The sequence below is a fragment of the Phocoena sinus genome, chromosome 20, assembly GCF_008692025.1.
Source record: "Phocoena sinus isolate mPhoSin1 chromosome 20, mPhoSin1.pri, whole genome shotgun sequence".
NCBI lineage: Eukaryota > Metazoa > Chordata > Mammalia > Artiodactyla > Phocoenidae > Phocoena > Phocoena sinus.
This window is the reverse complement of record NC_045782.1, coordinates 29,347,705-29,366,075: the sequence shown is the minus strand read 5'-3', so window position 1 is coordinate 29,366,075 and position 18,371 is coordinate 29,347,705. Positions and strand designations below refer to the sequence as shown.

General features: G+C 43.5%; 1 protein-coding gene across 1 annotated transcript in view; it reads right to left on the bottom strand.

The window, feature by feature from the left end:
* Window positions 1–961: 961 nt before the first annotated feature.
* The window catches only part of YPEL2 (yippee like 2), a 63,111-nt gene continuing 45,701 nt past the window's right edge, over window positions 962–18,371 (bottom strand). Inside the window, exons 3-5 of the mRNA XM_032616404.1 lie at window positions 10,867–10,910; window positions 9,702–9,810; window positions 962–5,674 (exon numbers count right to left, since the gene is read on the bottom strand). Coding sequence (XP_032472295.1) covers window positions 5,585–5,674; window positions 9,702–9,810; window positions 10,867–10,910 — 243 coding nt within the window. The 3' untranslated portion in view covers window positions 962–5,584. The remainder of the gene's footprint in view (window positions 5,675–9,701; window positions 9,811–10,866; window positions 10,911–18,371) is intronic.

Sequence of the window (18,371 nt, the reverse complement as noted above, 5' to 3'; positions counted from 1 at the left end):
AAAAAGTGCTTTAAAATATAGTATAGGGCTTCCCTGGTGGCGCAGTGGTTGAGAATCTGCCTGCCAATGCAGGGGACACGGGTTCGAGCCCTGGTCTGGGAGGATCCCACATGCCGCGGAGCAACTGGGCCCGTGAGCCACAACTTCTGAGCCTGCGCGTCTGGAGCTTGTGCTCCGCAACAAGAGAGGCCGCGACCCCGCTCGCCGCAACTAGAGAAAGCCCACGCACGGAAACGAAGACCCAACACAGCCAAAAATAAATGAATAAATAAATAAATAAAATTAAAAAAAAAATATATATATATAGTATAAATTGATGATGTCTAGGCAAATATGTTTAGCCTTGTTAAAACTGTACTTACAATGACTGGCTATGCAAGGTTGTGTGTATATATGGACGAGACTAGAGGAAAGGCACTTGGGGAAAAAAACAGCTGCTTTATTAGGATGGTTGAATTGCCTTACTCAGTGGCTAGAACCTAATAGATGTTTAATATTTGTCCAGTCAGTGAGAAGACTTGATTTTCCATATATTATAACTGTGAATATGTATCTCCCTTTGTTAGCCAACCATTCAGAGATAATGTTGCCTGTTTTTGACATTATTTTGTTGTTTTACTTTTTTCCCCCTTCACCTAATGTATTTCTATCTCTAAAGAAAATTGATATTAACAGAAAAGCTTGCAGAGTCTAAGAATATGGGGCTTAGTAGACAGAAATGATACATTTCTGCATTTCTGATCTCCAAAGCCAGGAGAAATGTTTGTAGATAAACAGAAGACCTGATTTGTATTCATCAATCAGCCAAGTGTCCTTAGGGAAAATAACCCCTCAGGGCCTCAGTTGACAGATCTGTGAATAGGGTTAGACAGATGACCACCTACAGGTCTGTCAGTTACTTTAAATGTTAAATGTCAAGATAAAACATGGGTCAATTAAGACAGATGAGCCCTCCAAAGAATTAATATTTGAAAACTTTATTTTCTCAAATGAGCACCAACACAGATTGGAAATATGACAGAAACAATGCACTTTTCTCTAATATTGAATCACTATGTACAAATACAGGAAAAGGTGAAGACAAATTACTTGAAAATAATTATCTTTGTTATTGAAGCAAAGTGACCTGAAAATGCCACTGAAAAAAAAATTTTTTTAATTAAAAAAAAAAAAAAAGAAAAACAAAACCCAAACCCAACAAATACAGTTTGTAAACACAAGCATAAATAGAGTCTGTATTGAAAGATAGTCTCTGCAGGTTGGAAAAGGGAACTGACTCTCACTTTCACCAAAATGTTATACGAAAACACACGGACAGACAGAATTTGGTAATATGAGAACAGCTTGTTTCTTCTTGGCTTTACCTTTCACTGCTGGCCAATTTCACGACTGTATTTTATTTTTAAATATTAAATATCTCTTTCCTTGAACTAGACCACTAGCATGTTTTCTCATTTGAGCAGACTCTTTTTTAAAAATATGTAAGATGATTGTGTTCAAGATTTGATTTCCCGGCCTCTTACTGAACCTGAGGCAATCTGACCTTAAAAAAAAAAAAAAAAAAAAAGGTGTTTACCTCCAAGGTATGTGTATTACTTTATTGACGTTCCTTCTACCCAAACCAGTTTAATGTTTAACATGATGTGGCTTCCACAACAGCTGGAGCCCTGGGTTCATGATGAATACACTCACATCTCAGTGAGAAACACAGCTTTGACTCTGCTCGATCTTCACAACAACAGATTTCCTTTACAGTCTGTAAAAGTTGAGCACACAAAGAAAGACAAAGGAGCAAACAGGCAACAGCTCCATGCTCAGGAAAACAAAATCCTCGAGGGCTGTGCTGTTGGTCCGCTCAGAAACAAAACCACCAGAGAAAAAGAGAAGAAAAATCTTATGTGCCCAAGGTGTAAACTGTAGGTACAGTGTCCCCAATAAAAACGAAAACAGGAGGCACAATCCAAAGTGCTTTACACACACACACACACACACACAAGTAAGAACAAGACTCCGAGACTCCAAACTGTTGGAAATTCTTCCAACAAGAGGAATCACTCTAATTTGTTACTAAATTTATTTGATTTTATCTATTTTCTTTTCTAGCCAATAGTGGTGCAAGAAAATATTTCAATTCTCCACTTGGTAATGTACTGCAGAGTCTGTTCCATTGGGAAGAAATGCAGAGAGGCATTGCTTTATTGCCTCCGTCCAGACTAAAGTGATGGAGATCTTTTTTTTTCTTTTTTCTTTTTTAAGAGTATATTGGTGATCACTGTTTCCCTTAAGATATACTTCAAGAAATGCAGAGGAAACCACAGCATTTAAAAATGAAAATAAAAAGTGCTCTCAGGGGATCTGAGAAAACAGCACCAAATATATTATTTAAAAAATTAAATATTATTTACAAAAGTATATTTCACAAGCAACTGTTTCTTATATATCCACTTGAAAATCTTTTTGTCAAGGGGACACCTCTCTTTTACACACTGATCCACCAGTAAAGATTTACTCTGCTGTCTAGGGAATCGGGGGAGCACTCAGGCAGGCCCAGCTGACGATCGGTGGACATCGGCAGCCCGAGACTAACATCCCGCCTGGCAGGCTGGGTGTAATCCAGGACCGCCGAGGCCATATGACCTAGGGAGGTACAGGGGAGATGGAACTAGAGTCTGCCGGTTGGACTTCGGTTGAAAATGAAGGCAGCTGCTGGCTGAGGTATAAAACTTCTTCTGAACCTCAGTATAAATAAAAGGTTTTATACCTTTTCCTTTCTCACTTCTTCTCCCCTTCCCTATACCCTGCACCCCACCCTAGCTTTATCATTGAACTCCAATTCCCCGAACCTCCCAGGGGTGAATGGATGAGGTCTTTGGTTATGCTCTGAGTCAATAATTTGGTGAGGAAATTAAGAAATGAACTGACTGAGGCCTTGAGTTGATGCATCTCCATCGCTCAGCTGCGGTCTCTCCAATACTATAGACGGTAGGTAGACAAGCCATGAATGAAGCTAAAGTTATAAGAAGTACTTTTGGTTGACACAAAGGGAAAGCCTAATGAGTTGGGTTTTCTTCCCCTGTTGCAACATTCTGCTCAGATCTCTGGCACCAAGTACAGTGCCATGCGCCCATTGGATGCTCAATGGATAGTAATTGAAAAAAATACCAGAACCGGGGTCTAACTGGAGCCTGCTCTGATCTGTGTAAGAGTCAGAGGCCCCATCCCCACAGTCACAGTGGCACATCAGTCTCCTCTGCCCCTTGAAAATTCTAGGGGACCTCATGTCCAGTTTCTATGTCACCACGCTCCGTTTTTACACACCTACCCATGTCCTCCCCAACCCCCCATACCGTCTTCTTTTTATGGAAAGGATTATCAATAGCCAGGACGTTTCCTGAGTCAAGGGGCTAATAAAAATACAGAAATGATTTTGTTATCCCTTCAGCAGGGATGGGGAGGGGAATCTATGATTTCTATGCTGGCAAGCCAGCTTAGGAATGTGAAAGTTGCATTTTTATTTTTATTTTTTTAATTGAGATCTGGGGCCTGGGAGCCAGAGGAACTATTTCTCTGGGATCGGAAATGAAAAGACTTCTTCTGAACCTCAGTCTGCTTTTTAGTAACGTGGAGAGAACAACTTAATCTCCCAGGCTACTGAAAGCACCAAAAGATGTGGGCAAGAAGCCTTTGGGAACAAAATTCGATTTTTAAGAATCTTCTTTGTCTTACAGAAGCTGTCTGCTGCTAAACGTGTGGCTGGGCAGGACCACACCCATCTCAGCCCCTCGTTCCACAATCAGCACACAGAGACTCAAAAAGGCATTTCCACAACAGACTCGCCCCCTCTGGGAATTTGGCTCAATTCTGAAAATGTCCTGGGTTGGCCGCTTTAATCTTGGTTAAGAATTTTACAGGTTCTCATCTCCATGAACTCACTCTTTTGTGACTTTTAAGGTGAATTTTCCTATGGGATCAGCCTACTTGGGGAATGAGATGCTGAGAATTACCTAACATAACCTACACATATCTTAGCGATAAGAGTATTTTCAGTCTAAGCTATGAAATTAACTCAGTTAAATGAGTTTCGGCCATGCACCATGTACTGGCTAAATTGCTGTAGAACAGACTTCACAGTGTTGATTAAACGTAACAAACTCCTCTTTCTCTCAAGAGCCTTACAGGGATTTGTTCTCCACTTCCCTAATATAATGAACTTTGGATGGGGAGGCGGGGAGTGGGGTGTAATACTGGAATTTATAACTTGCCGTTTGACATCAAATCTGAGACCTTCCCGTCGCTGGATCACATTGACAGATTTGTCTCCACACAACACATGCAAGTAAAAGAGAACAGCTAGGGGCATGAGGAATCTACCGGCCAGGTTATCACTAAGCTCGAAGCCTTGGGACTTTGTTTTCCAGGATCTACAATGATAGAACTGGAGAAAAACACCCAAAACTCTACGTACAAAGAACTGCTGATCTCAGTGAAGCCACTGCATACCAAAGAAGAAAGATGCACTTAACCTGTTATGGTTCAAACCTAAACTATTCCCGGCACTGCCCCGCCCCACCCTCCCTTCCTTGCCACAATGCTCTTCTCTTACTAAGGTTCAGAAAAAAAGGTCAGTCAGAACTGCTAACTGGTTCTACTTTTTATTTTCTCTGGCCCAATATCAGAGCCATTTCTGCAGGAGCACCTAAACTGCATCCCCCTTTGTTCCCTGTTATCCTCAATCACTGATTTTACTTGGTTGCTGGCCAAAGCCTTTGGGACGTTTGTATCTTGCACCCATTGCAAATGGCAGTCCCCTCTCCTGCCACCTACAGTGGCTGAAGAGGCAAAGATGATTACCCAGAGGAGCAGTGAGGCATCAGAGTCATCAAAACCATGTGGGCTTTTCCCGAGTCCCTCATTGCTGCCAGGACACCCCCCAGCTCGGCCCAGGGGAACCAGGCCGGCCCCTGCCCCGCTAGCTAGAATTAGGGCCACTTCTTGTGCTCATTTGCTAACCTGGCACATTTGGTGTCAGGAACAGAAGCTTCTGATCAGAGAGAATGCAGTCATGAGGTATTTTTTTTTCTCTTTGTCCTTTTAGACAAGTCGATTATTTCAAGCCTAAGTTCCCAGGTCTCCAGGAGCAGCACAAGTTTGTTCCTACCTCTACCCTCCCGTCCCCTACCCACCTGGGACCCTCCTGGTTCCCCTCTTCCTCACACCCCTGTGCTGTGCCACTGTTCTCCTGACAAGAGGCCATCAGGCAGCTCTTCAAGGGCCCTGGGCCCTTTGTCAAAGTGGGCTGCCGCCATGCGGGCAGGCATCTGTTCCTTTTGCTGTTTTGCTTTTAGCCAACACTAGAACAGAGAGAGAAGCCAGGATCAACTCACAAACAGATACAAAGCAAAGACAGAGAGACAGCAATTTAGAGGCTGGTCACCAGAAAGATGGTGGCAGGGTGGGAGAATGCCCCAGATGGCAAGGCCCCTAAATGGATGGAACCAAGTGTTCAGTCACTCTCTCACGCTTGGGTAGAATGTTCGGTTAGATGGCATTCACGTGGACACTGGGTTGGGTAGATGCTCTCCAATCAGTCCCAGCCATTGTCCTTGATCATGTGTGCTAGCTCAATGATGTATTTGCCTTCTTTATATTTCTGGCTGCTTTCAAAGGCATGTTCCTAGGAAACACAAAGGAAGAGAAAATACACTGAGTGACCAAAGACGAGCAGATGACTTTCGGGAGCATAGGAACCAAGGCGGGGCCAATGACAGGTATCAGGACCACTGAAGTCTGGCTCCGGCATCACCCAGACTCACTGAGAATTCCTACCACTCACTATGCCCCCTTGGCTTAAGTGCAGCACTGAGGCATCAGCAGGGCTTTCTCAATATTTACAATAGAATTTAAACATTTTTAAATTTAAGTGTTCTGAATTTAAACATTCTAAATATTTTCTCAGTATTTGCAATAGCGTTTTTGCAATAGCGTTTCTTCAGGATCTTTGCTCATTCAAGTCTCTGGCCAAACGTCACCATCTCAGTAAGGTCTTTACCGAAAATCACAACTTCCCAGGCAGCAACCCCTCCCCGCCCCCCTCTTTTCCTGCTTTATTTTTCTCCACAGCACTTACCACATTCGAACATGCAGTATAACTTGCATATCTATTTTGTGTTTTGTCTGTCTCCCACTACCACAAGATAAACTTCATGTTTTGTTCATTGATAGATCCATCTGTATGTGTATGTGTGTGTGTGCGTGCGTGTGTGTATAAAATCTTAGGGGCACTTGGTTTCTGATGTTTACCAGAAATCTGCCCTATGGAGGTATCCATAAAGCTTCTGTGTCATTATTTTATTTTATTATTATTTTTTGGCCGGTCTGTGTGGCTTCTGGGATCTTAGTTCCCCGACCAGAGATTAAACTCGAGCCCTCGGCAGTGAAAGCCCGGAGTCCTAAACACTGGACTGCCAGGGAATTCCCACTGTGTCATTATTTTAAACTGTGCTTGTTAGGCTTAGAGAAAAGACGTTCAGGGACAGAAACAAAATAGATTGTGAGGCCAAACAGGTCTCTATTTTATTTCTTATCTTGCTGTTTCCATGTCAGATGTGTTAAGTTTGTTTTTCCATCATTGCTTTTCTCCAGGAAAAAAGGAGCTGTATGAACTCCAGGCTGAAGGACCTGGCAGCCCTTGAGCCCTACCCAGCTGCCAGGCCTCCAGAGAAGGGCAAACCCAATGCAAACCAGCTGGGAGGTTACCAGCTGAAACTTACAGCACTGCAGGCTCTCCCAGCTAATAAGCCCCACAGAAATAAGTCCTGCATAGGTGTAGGATCAAGGTGACATTCTATTTGCAGACACAGATACAAAAAACCATCTTGGTATATCATCTGAAAAACACTGGGTATCAGGGTCATCAGATGGCAAAGCTCACTGTGCAGAGCAGTGGACATCAGCTCTCCCCGCCCCCGAGTCCCTAAATTAGGAAGGAGTTAAATAAATCCTACTGTCAATAGATTCCGGGCAGCATTTGTATGGACTGTATCTTCTGTTCTAGAGCTCAGGGGCTCCGGGTCTCAGAACAAGAGTTCAGACTCGAGCCTCTTGTTGAGAGAGGAATCATTCCACATAGCGGAGAGGGGAGGGGCACCGAGAGAAAGTGCAAACACACCACACACATACAAGAGCTGTGGGCTCAGCAGTAATTTCCCTGACACCTCATTATTCCCCAGCTCTGTTTGTATGTGTGTGTGTGTGTGTGTGTGTGTGTGTGTGTGTGTGTGTGTGTGTGATGTGTACACAACCAGAGGAATGTGGTTTGGGAATAGGACCTATTGTTCCATAGTAGTGTATTCAGGATAGAGAGGAGGAAAAAACAAAACTAGCAAAGTGACAGTGTGTCCCTATTAAACAAAAAAAAAGAAAGAAAGAAAAAAGTCAACACCCCCCAAGCCACAGGGCACTTGCAAAATGTCACAACTGGATTCCAGTAGACAGCACTAGATCTGGAATTGAAACAAACATCCCCCCTAAACCCCACGTCTCCTGCTTCCTAGCATCAGAAGCATCATTTAAGCATCTGACTTCCTTTTACAATTTACAAAATTATAAACTTTCTGTTTACAAAATTGGGATAATTACAAGTACTTCGCAGGGTTATTATAAGGGTCGGAAGGAATAATTGAATGAAAGGTTGGAGCACTGGGCCTGGCATGTGAGAGGTGATCAATGAATGCCTGGGGAGATGGATGTTCCTCTGCTGTCCTGTCCAGCTGTTGTAACTTCACCTGTGGTTTTCCCCCTTGGTATCATGACTATAAACACCCTGAGGGCAAGAACTAGATCTCATTCACTTTTGTATCCAGCACAAAGGTTCTTAATAAAGCTCTGTCAAAGGACTGAATCATTTTACCTGAAGAAAGGAGCAAAAACCAACCAAGTCAGATTTATCTTCTGTATATAAATCCAGCGCATGTTCAAGGAATAAGACAGCCAAGAAGCTGGGAAACAGAGAAGCAGCAGAACACTTTTGGATAATCAAAACCAGACCTGTGGCCCCCAGATCACTCAGAGGGGACCAGTGGCCATACAGGGGGAGAAGGGCCAAGGCCAGTTTCTCCCGTAGGAAGCTGTGGTTAAACCTTCTTGGCATCATGAAACACAGTGTCCAGGTTTTTTCATTCTCATTCTGAACATTTCAAGGAAGACATGAAAAGATGGAATCTAAAGGCCATGCTGCTGCACTGCAGACTCCACCTGCAGCAGTTTTTTAGGTCTGCACTTTTTTTTTTTTTTTTGGCCAAGCCACGGAGCTTGTGGGATCTCAGTTCCCCACCCAGGGACTGAACCCAGGCCACAGCAGTGAAAGCCCGGAATCCTAACCACTAGGCCACCAGGTAACTCCCCAAGATCTGCACATTTTTGAACTTTATTTAAATGGAATCATACTTTCATGTCTGGCTTCTTTGGCTCAACATCTTTTTTCACATACACTCATATTTTTAGAGCAGTTTTAGGTTCATCACAAAAAGGAGCACGAGGCACAGAGATTTCCCCTATGCTCCCTGCTCCCACGTACGCACGAGCTCCCCCACTATCAAAGTCCTGCAGAGTGGGGCATTTACTGCAGTCAACAAACCTACACTGACGCAACCTCAACACTCTGTGGGCGGTTCTGACTACTCCTTCAGGGTCCTTCCCAACCTAGCTAACGGCAGGTCCTATGAGCCAGCCCCACACTGATGCTCTGCAACCGACCGGACAGGGGATTTGAGGCATTTTACGTGGAATAAATTGCCCTCCCAGAAACAGGAAGACTCATTTTTCAATATTCCCACAATGAGAGAGAGGGCAGAGAAAAGCACTGTGAAAAGATCTGCCAATAATAATAATAACAATAATACAGGTTGACTTTCACTGAACACATATACCTCCTCTCACCCTGGCAAGGGACTGCCCACTCTCCTAGGTACCAAGGAGATGTTAAAAATATCTATTGAAAAAAAAAAAATCTATTGAGTTAAACAGTGCAGGAATAAATGTCCAGTTGGGCAAGTCCAGCCATGACGATATCTGACAGTAGACATTAATTAACACAATATTTGATGATGCCTAGCACAGGGTCTGGGACCTAAGAGATGTTTTGGGGACATTTACTGGAGCATCAAAGAACATGGGCTCCGCAGTCGGACCACCACCCGGACCCCTATCCTCGTTTGGCCATGTAATGGCTCGACAACACTGGACATACTATTAACCTCCCTAAGCCTCAGTTTCCTCACCCATAAACTAGGGGTTGAAATGGGTAAATCCTTATCCTCTAAGGATTCTGTGAAGAGTAAATAACATAATGTACGTCTGGAACACAGTAAGTTGTCAGGAAATGTTATGTGCCATTGTTATTATTACTATTATTAATTAAATTGAGAGGGTGTGTGCGTGTGTGTGTGTGTGTGTGTGCGTGCGCGTGTATCAGGAGCAGGTGAAGATAGGAGTAGGAGGGGTGGGCTGTCAGTGAAAAGGGGATGAGTGTGGCAAACAGAAGTGTGCCAGGAACTGCTCTTTCAGCTCAGTTTCCCATCCTGGTCAAAGATAATCCCACAAGGCCACGGGAGGCAAGTAGCAGAAAACATTCTTCTAATGTGTGGCTCTCAGCTAGTTCCTTCATGGCCCTCTCTCCACCAGTCAGACTCTTTGGTACTTACATATTTCCAGCCCAGAGTGGTTTTGCAGTTTTCACAGTAAATGTCTGCGACGGCGTGCAGTCCTGTTAGCAACACGCGCTCTTCTGCCGGCCCGCAGCCCACGTTAACTCTGTGCCAAGGGACAGAGAGAGAGAGTGGGGCGTCAGGTACATGCTCACCATCAGTTGTTCAAGCTGGACTCCCAGCAAAAAATTAACCGAGTACAGCTGCCTGAAGGGAAGCCAACACTGAGAAGAGCATCATCTCTAACTGAAACCAGGAATAACCTCCGAAAAGGTAGCCACATGCAAACGTCTCCGTTGAGATGCATTTGAGATCTGCAAGTTCTGATTCAATGAGTCTACTAAAAGAAGTCTTTATGGCTGAGACTTTGCTCAGGATTTTTCTAACAAATGCTTTTAGCCTTGTGATTTAAGGGGACAAACTGACAACCACACTGAAGTCCACAGCCATGAGCACAGGTCCTCAGAGCTTCCTGAGGACTGATTGCAGCCAGAGATGTCAATCATGACGGCACAGTCCTGTCCTGATCACAAGGATGGGTGAGCCCCATCTATCAAATACATAGACTCCTTCACAGAGCACCTATTATTTTAGACTGAACACGCTAGATTTCCATTTTCACAGTTCATCAGGCTTGCTTTCCTAGAGAAAGCTGTAAGTAATGCTGAGGGCTGTGGCAGACTGTGCATCTGTAGGAGGGGATGGAGGCTCTTCACTAACTCCACTTTATGAAGGCTCCTCCAACCTTAGTCCTCCAGCAGATCCTGGTGCCCTCGGTTCACCCTCCTTCTCTTCCCCAGAGACACATCTCAGGTCTAGTTATGAGACCTCCCATGTTGAAGCTCTCAGAAGCACTTCAGCTTCTTCCCTAGGAGACTACAGCCCTCTGTACTTACTGGGGGTAGTGACTATATTATTTTTAGCCAAAGATGATGCCCCCACCCCCCGCAAAGTCCCCAAGGATGACTGGCTACAGCTTGTGGTAAATAATGCTCCATGGGTGTGTGTGTGTGTGTGTGTGTGTGTGTGTGTGTGCGTGTGTGTGTGTGTGTGTGTGTGTCAGAGAGGACAGGTTCCATTGTTTAATTATCATTGAGCGTTGCTTTTCCCCACCCCTCAAAATTTGCACCGAACAATGGATGTACCATTCAGAGACACTCACACTGAGTTAAAGAGGTATGCTCGTCCTTGACTTCCTTGGAACGACTGAAATGCAAGAAGACAAATCGATAGTTAGAGATCCGTTTCACCCACCCATTCGGGAAACCAGCCCCAAAGCACAACAGTCATGACCTTGCAGGGCTGACACGGCTAAAAGGGAGCAGTGAGCCAGTTAACCCTCCAGCTAGCAGATGGCATGGTGGGAGGAGGAGAAGGCAGAACAAACAGAGCTACAGAGACCGTGTCAGCCCACGCTCGGACTGTTTTCACCAGCCCAGGTAAGAAAATATCATGAATCCACACTGGCCTTTCCTGGACCCACTGGATTTCAGCCACCTGTACTGCCCACAGCTCTCGAGGTCGGCTAGGGCATGGAAACCAGCACAAGAACCTCTGCTTGCCCTCTTGGTTAGACCCTGCAGAAGACAGCAAAGAATCCCCAAGGTAAGAATAAACCACCAAGCCCACACTTCTCACTGGTCTTGCTTTCTTGGAGATCTTAACTGCTAGATGAGTTACCATCCCCCCAAACGGCAGCACGAAAGCTCTCCTTCTGAGGTGCAAGCAACTTCATCTCTAGATCACAGGAATGCTCATTAAACAGTAATCCCACTTTAACTTGCAGCTTAAAGAGGAGCTTCTTTCTTCTGGCTGGAGGATGGCAGGGAACAGGAGAAACAGGAGCCAGAGCTTGCCGTGCGATTTGGCATCTACTTCCATTAACACAGGCCCTATCCGTGTTTTCCTCCTCTGGTTACACTGAAACGTCTGGCTGACATGAGCCGTCCATGTACTGCATTTCTGCCTGCATTTTTAATGTGGCCTGACAACTGTACCCTGAATTAAACATCCTGGTCTGCTCTAAGACCACTCTTAAAATAAATAAACAAACAAACAAATAAAGGACTCTCCCATGACCTCTGCTATTCAGTGGCTGGAGAAATCTATGGGTGACTGGTTAACAGATGACCAAAGGGTAGGAGAGAACCAGACAGGACACAGATCACTGCCCATGAGACAGCTGTTGTCAGAAGCACAGGACTTTAGGGATCAGTGCTGCCAGCCGGAGAGAAAGGTAAAATTCTTGACTTGTGGAAAAACTGCCTTTGGGGAAGCTAGATTGTTGGTTGCCTCCAACATACAAATGTACCAGAAGCCTTGGCTCCCAGGTGCAGCTCTGAGGAGCAAGCAGATGTTCCCCAGCTGCTGCTCAGGCTGAAACCAGCTCTCTTTCCTTTGGGTCTTGAAACATCCCCGGGGAACATAAGAGCTCCAGGCTAGCACTGAGCATGAATAGGAGTGTCACAGCCTTGAAACCTGGAACCCAGAAGTCCATGCCAAGTGTTTGGATGGGACAATGTCCCAGCAACACAGACCCTGTATTTGGCCAACCTGTTAGTTCAACTTTGGAGCACAGGACATCCAAGCAGCGCCAGGATAGCAAAAGCTTCACGATCTGGTCCCACCAACCTCTGCAGTCTCTTCTCTTGCTACTTTCCCACTGTGTCCTTTGCTCTAGTCAGGCCGAACCACGTGCAATTCCTGGAACTTGCATTTCACCAACTCTGACCACCATCTTCCCTGAGATGGGGAGTCTCCTCCACTTGACCAATCCTAAGCCTGAGCTCAGCTTCCTCTCTTTCGTAAGGCTTTCTCTGACCTCCCCAGGAAGAGGTACCCATTGGTACCCATGTACTGGACTCCTCTTGTTCCCTGCCTGTTCCTTTTTCTTAGCTCTTAGCACACTGGATTTAAATCATCTCTCTGTCTAACTCACTTACTAGATTGTGAGCTCCCTGAAGGCATGAACCATGTCTTCAATCTCTCTCTGAACCCACAACACATAGCATGAATCTGGCATCATTTATAAAATATTTATTGCCTGAGTCAATTGCCTCTAATTTCCTTTTTTTTTGTTCCTTAAGTGGCTTTATTGGTATATATCTGACATACAATAATAAAGTGTGTATATTTAAAGTGTACTATTTGATGAGTTTTGATACCTGCATATACCTGTGAAATCATCACCACAACCAATATTATGGACTATCTGTCACACCCAAAAGTTTCCTCATGTCCCTCAATCCGGCCATCTCTTCTCTCCTCACTCTCTTCCCACTCATCCTCAGGCAGACACCGTCTACTGTCACTAAAGCTTGTATTTTCCATAATTTTTAATAAATGAAATCATACAGCATGTAGTGTTTCTTGCCTGGCTTCTTTCACACAGCATAATTCTTTTAAGATTCATCTATGTTGCTGTATATATCAATAGTTCATTCTCTTTTCATTGCTGAGTCATATTTCAGTCTGTGAATTTACCAGAGTTAATTTATTTTTGGTTTGATTTTAATAAGGGATTTGGACTCGTTGACCTCCAAGTCTCCTTCCAGCTCCAAAATTATATTCTCGTATAATTCTGTGGTCCTACGTTATGGATAATTGGGGGTGCCACCCTCGAGGAAACTTTTATCAAGATCTTCAAGCTAGAGCTTAGAAGAACGTGGTTATGGGAAAACAAATTCTAGAAGAAAGCAGACTGGAAAACGACAACATGAAGTAACACAGCTTCACCATTCATGGCAGGAAAAGACATTCACTTCTCAAAGACTCACAGATCACCTGCTACCTGCTGGGCACAATGGGAATGCAGGGAGAGAGGCAGCACTGCAAAGATTTTCAGGGCAGCAGTCTCCCCAGAAGGTACACCAGACAATCCTTCAGGGTAGGGGGAAAATACTAGAAATTTTATCTATTTCAGTTTATCTTTAAAAAAAAAAAAGTTTCACTAAACAGTATTTAGCAATGCTTTCATTTTATATGATCTTTGGAGTCCAGAATTGATATGCCTGTACAAAAATTAAAATGGAGGATATTCAAAAGAAAATGCAGGAGAAAATCTTTGTGACCTTGCGTTAGAAAAGATTTCTTAGATACTACACCAGGAACACAATTTATAAAAGAAAAAACTGCTAAATTTCATCAAAATTTTAAACTTTTGCTCTGAAAAACACTTTTAAGAGAATGAAAAGATAAGCCATAGCCTGGGAGAAAATATCTACAAATCACTTGTCTAACAAAGGACTTGTATCTAAAATATACAAAGAACTCTCAAAATTCAATAATAAAACAAGAAACCCAATTTTAAAATGGGCAAAGATTTGAACAGACTTCACCAAATATAAACAGATGGGAAACAGGCCCATGAAAAGATGCTCAACATCACTAGTCATTAGGGGATTGCAAATTGAAAAACATAATTGAGATATCACTATACACACATTAAAATGGTCCAAAAAAATTTTTTTAACTGACAAAACTAAATGCACTCAAGAATGTGTAGCAACTGGAATTCAGACACTGCAAAATGGCACAGCCATTTGGATAAGAGTTTGGCAGTTTCAATTACTCAAACGAAATGAAAACCTACATTAATACACATAACATGGATGAATCTGAAATGCTTTAGCTAAGAAGATCATTGGTTGCCAAAGGTTATAGGTAAGGGGAAAGCATGACTACACAGGGGTAACACAGGAATTGGAATTTTCTTATCTTGATTTCAGTGGTGCATAAGTCTATGCATTTGTCAAAACTCATTGGATTTTTTAATTTTACATACAGTAAAATTCACTCTTGTTGGTGAAATCCAATAAAAATTTTAAAATAAGCCATCTCTAAACTCTCCTATATCTGAACACCGTACTCCTATATTTGTACAATTATGAATTGTAAAAAATTTCCTGATCTATTTAAAAGTATTCCAAACAAAGAGCTTCAGAGGAGTTTGAAGTCTCGTTAAAAGGTACTTTTCTAAACTACAAAGTTCAGCAAAAACCTTTGTATAACTGGTGGGTGGGTTGGAAAATGGGGATCATGATTTTTGTAAGCTCAAGGATGCAAATGTTCCATTTGAATCTACCTTTGTAAGGAAATTTTCATTACGGGCAACTGTTAAAATGAAGTATAGAAGTATACTCTCCTAGGGACACACCTCTGAATCACAAAGTGATAAACCAAGATTTTTTTTTTCCTAAAAAGAGGGCATATTCAATCATATATACCTTCAATAAAATAAGATTAAAAGCAAATTTACAATTGTTTTATTTTTTCTTCCATCCTTTTAAATTACAGAAATTATTAAAGTTTTCTAATATTTGTTTATAATGTAGGTATTACATAGTAACCCATGTATACCATTTATAAGTAAGTAGACATATTAGGAATACATGCTCAAACACTTTACTGGTAGGGGTATGTGATTTTAAAGGTTTGGAGGTCACTGTTCTGGGGGTTCCAATCTGTTTCAGGCAGGGCCTGAGAGTCACTTTCTCTGGCCTGACACAGATTCGAATTCCTAGAGAGTAGGGTGGGGGAGGGCACATGGCAGGGAAGAGAGTTGCCAGCCAGGCCCAGAGGCGCCTCACAAGGCCACCACGGTTCCTCCAGGCCTATTCTTCGAGAGAGAGTGCTGGCAGAGGTCCACACTCTGCAAAGGGTGCCGAACCCAATCAGGGCCGTCTCGGTGGCAATACCTACAGAGGTACCTCCCCAGCGACAGTATCTATGAGCCTGTCTCCTCAGCCTGGCACTCAGGACCAGCTGAATCTCTGGGGCAGGATTCTGGAAGCTTTTCCACCGTGGCTTCCACCCTGGGCCCCTGCCAAGCCAACATTTATGATGAGAAAAACATTCACAGAGAACAACAGATATCTTGCAAAGAGACAGAGACAAGAATAGCCCGGCTGGGTCACTGTCTCCTGTGGGCCCCAGCCCAGCCTGGCACAAAGAGGCACGGTCTGGCGCTCCCTTGAGTGAGGGTGGTACCCAAGGTGGGGAGACTGAAAGGAAGTGAAGGAAGCAATTAGAATGAAGCAAACAGAATTTCAGACCAGGAGATCCCAAACAGACTGTCGGACACATTTGTTTGCTGTCATTACTGCCAGGCAACACGGCAGCTCTCTTCCATGTTGTATATCAATGAAGGCTGGTATTCAGGACTCCAGAAAAGATTTTCTTGTTTTTGTTTTTTAAATTATACAAAACTTTTCTTCTGTCCTTTAAAGGAAGGTAATAGTTCCAGGCCCAGCCCTTCCAGCCAGCTCAAAGGAACGGAAAGGGCTTTGAGTTTCCTGTATAGTAGCCCAAACCACTGATTTCTGGCCCCTTTGAAAGTCTGGAAGGCAGCAATTCCTTTTAAAAAGTAGGAGGACCATTGAAAAAAAATGGGGAGAAGGTGGCAACAGAGCAAACATGTGGGCTCCTCCTTCACTTGAACAGGCTCAGGCATGAAGTCCTCCTAGCATGAAGCAGAGCCTCTCAATCTCCTCTCTCTGGGAACGTCAACCATCATCAACCGAGTATGTGCCCCAGGAAGTGCCCAGAGATGAGGGAAGCAGATACCCACCTGACTACTCAGCTGTAACATCTGGGAGCTAGACCAGCCCTTGCATATCTTCGTATGATAAGAGGATCTCACCTTGGCTCAGAAATTCAGGATAAAACCCTGGTTTTACAACTTCAACTTAATAGCTACTTGACCTTGGGAGAATTATTTAGCCTCTCTCGGCTTCCACATCTTTTACATCTGCAGATGGAAACCATGCCTATTTTCCAAGTTGTTGAGAACAAGAAGTAAAACAAGGTAAACAAAAGTGCAGAGTAAAAAGATCAGTTCCCTACCTTCCCTTTTGGGCCTTTTCAGGAGCCTGGAGAAGAGAGAAGAAAAGGTTGACTCTCATCTATTTGGTTCTTCAAAATTCTTTTCTTCAGTGACTTTGGTGTCCCCATTTCTCTATATTATGGCATAAGGCCACTCTTCCACTCTTTGTAACTCAATATCCATAGAAATGTAGGGATGGAACTGAAGCTCCCCATGATCCTTTCCACTTGTAATAATATGGGTATTTTAAAGCACCTGGTGCTTACTTCTCCAACCTACCATCCATAGGTACAGTGTTCATTACACGGGCTTTGAAGAGGCAGGACTGCCAGAGTTTGAGACCCGGCTTGGCCATATACTCACTGTGTTACTAACTTGGTCAAGCCAATTAATTTCTCTGAGACTCAATTTCCTAATCTGTAAAATGGGCACAATAATATAGTATTCACACTCACACCACATCTGTATAAGAAATAAATGAGATACTATATATGAAAGAGGTACTCCATAAACTTCAAGGTATGATAGGTAGATAGACAGATAGAACCTTACCAAAAAAGTTACCTTTTTAAAAAAATTATTTATTTATTTATTTTGGCTGTGCTGGGTCTTCACTGCAGCACGCAGACTTCTCTAGTTGTGGCACGCGGGCTCTAGAGCACACAGGCTCAGTAGCTGTGGAGCGCAGGCTTAGCTGCAGTATGTGGGATCTTAGTTCCCTGACCAGGGATAAAACCCGGGCCCCCTGCATTGGGAGCTCAGAGTCTTAACCACTGGACCACCAGAGAAGTCCCAAAAGTCACCCTTAATGTATACAATTCAGGGGCTCTTGGTGTATTCACAAGATTGTGCAATCACACCACTATCTAACTGCAGAGCATTTTCACACTCCAAAAAGGAATCTTGCATCATTACCAGTCACCTGCCATCTCCCCTGTCCCTGGCAACCACAAACTTACTTTCTGTCTCTATGGATTTGCTCAAGGTACTATATGCTACACTATGTACCATCTCAGTGAGAAGGTAACAGAGGTATTAGATAGAGATACAATGGAGGATTTGTAAAACTCCTGCCTTGGGGTGTTGGCTAAACATCCCACCTCAACATTTTGCTGGGGAAGGTCAGGGCAGTCCCTTTGCCTTTCTCATTCCTTTCTGCATCCATGGTAAAGCCTGGTAGAGTTTGCTATTCAGGGTCAAAGTAAACCACAGGTTCCATTCCAAAGAGCTGAAACCCAAGCAAAATAATACTGGATCTTGTTTGGATTTCACCCTTGAGGAAGCATATGGAGAAAGTGGGAAGAGTGGTAATAAAGAACAATGAAAATGATGAAAACTTCCACAATTAGAACCTGGTGCAGTTTAAAGAAAACTGAACAGTTAGCTAAGAGGAAAGAAGATTAAAGGGGATTTCTTCCATCTTCTCTGCAATAAGAACAAGAGGAAATAGACGGAAATAAGAGAGACTTGGGTTAATTATAAGGGAAGAATTTCCTGACTCTGTATGACTTCCACACTAGGACACAGGTCACCAGGAAAGACTAGGAAAGAACAAAGCCATTTGTATGTGCTCATAGCTTACAAAAAGTTTTCACACATCTGTCTAGAAACTTCAAGATGGGGTAAAAAGCCATGTGTGTTGCCTAGGGGCAGAAGCATGGCTGCTTCCAGCCCTCTTTGGCTGGCTTCGAGCTTTGGTAGATCTCAACTGCTCTCCCATTCCTGAAACAGATGGAGGGAGGGGCAGGGAAGGGACTGGCTCTAAAGGAGGAAATATCTGCTGTATGGAGTCATAAAATTCCAAGGGCATGGGAGCATACACGATGCAAACTATACAAGGAACT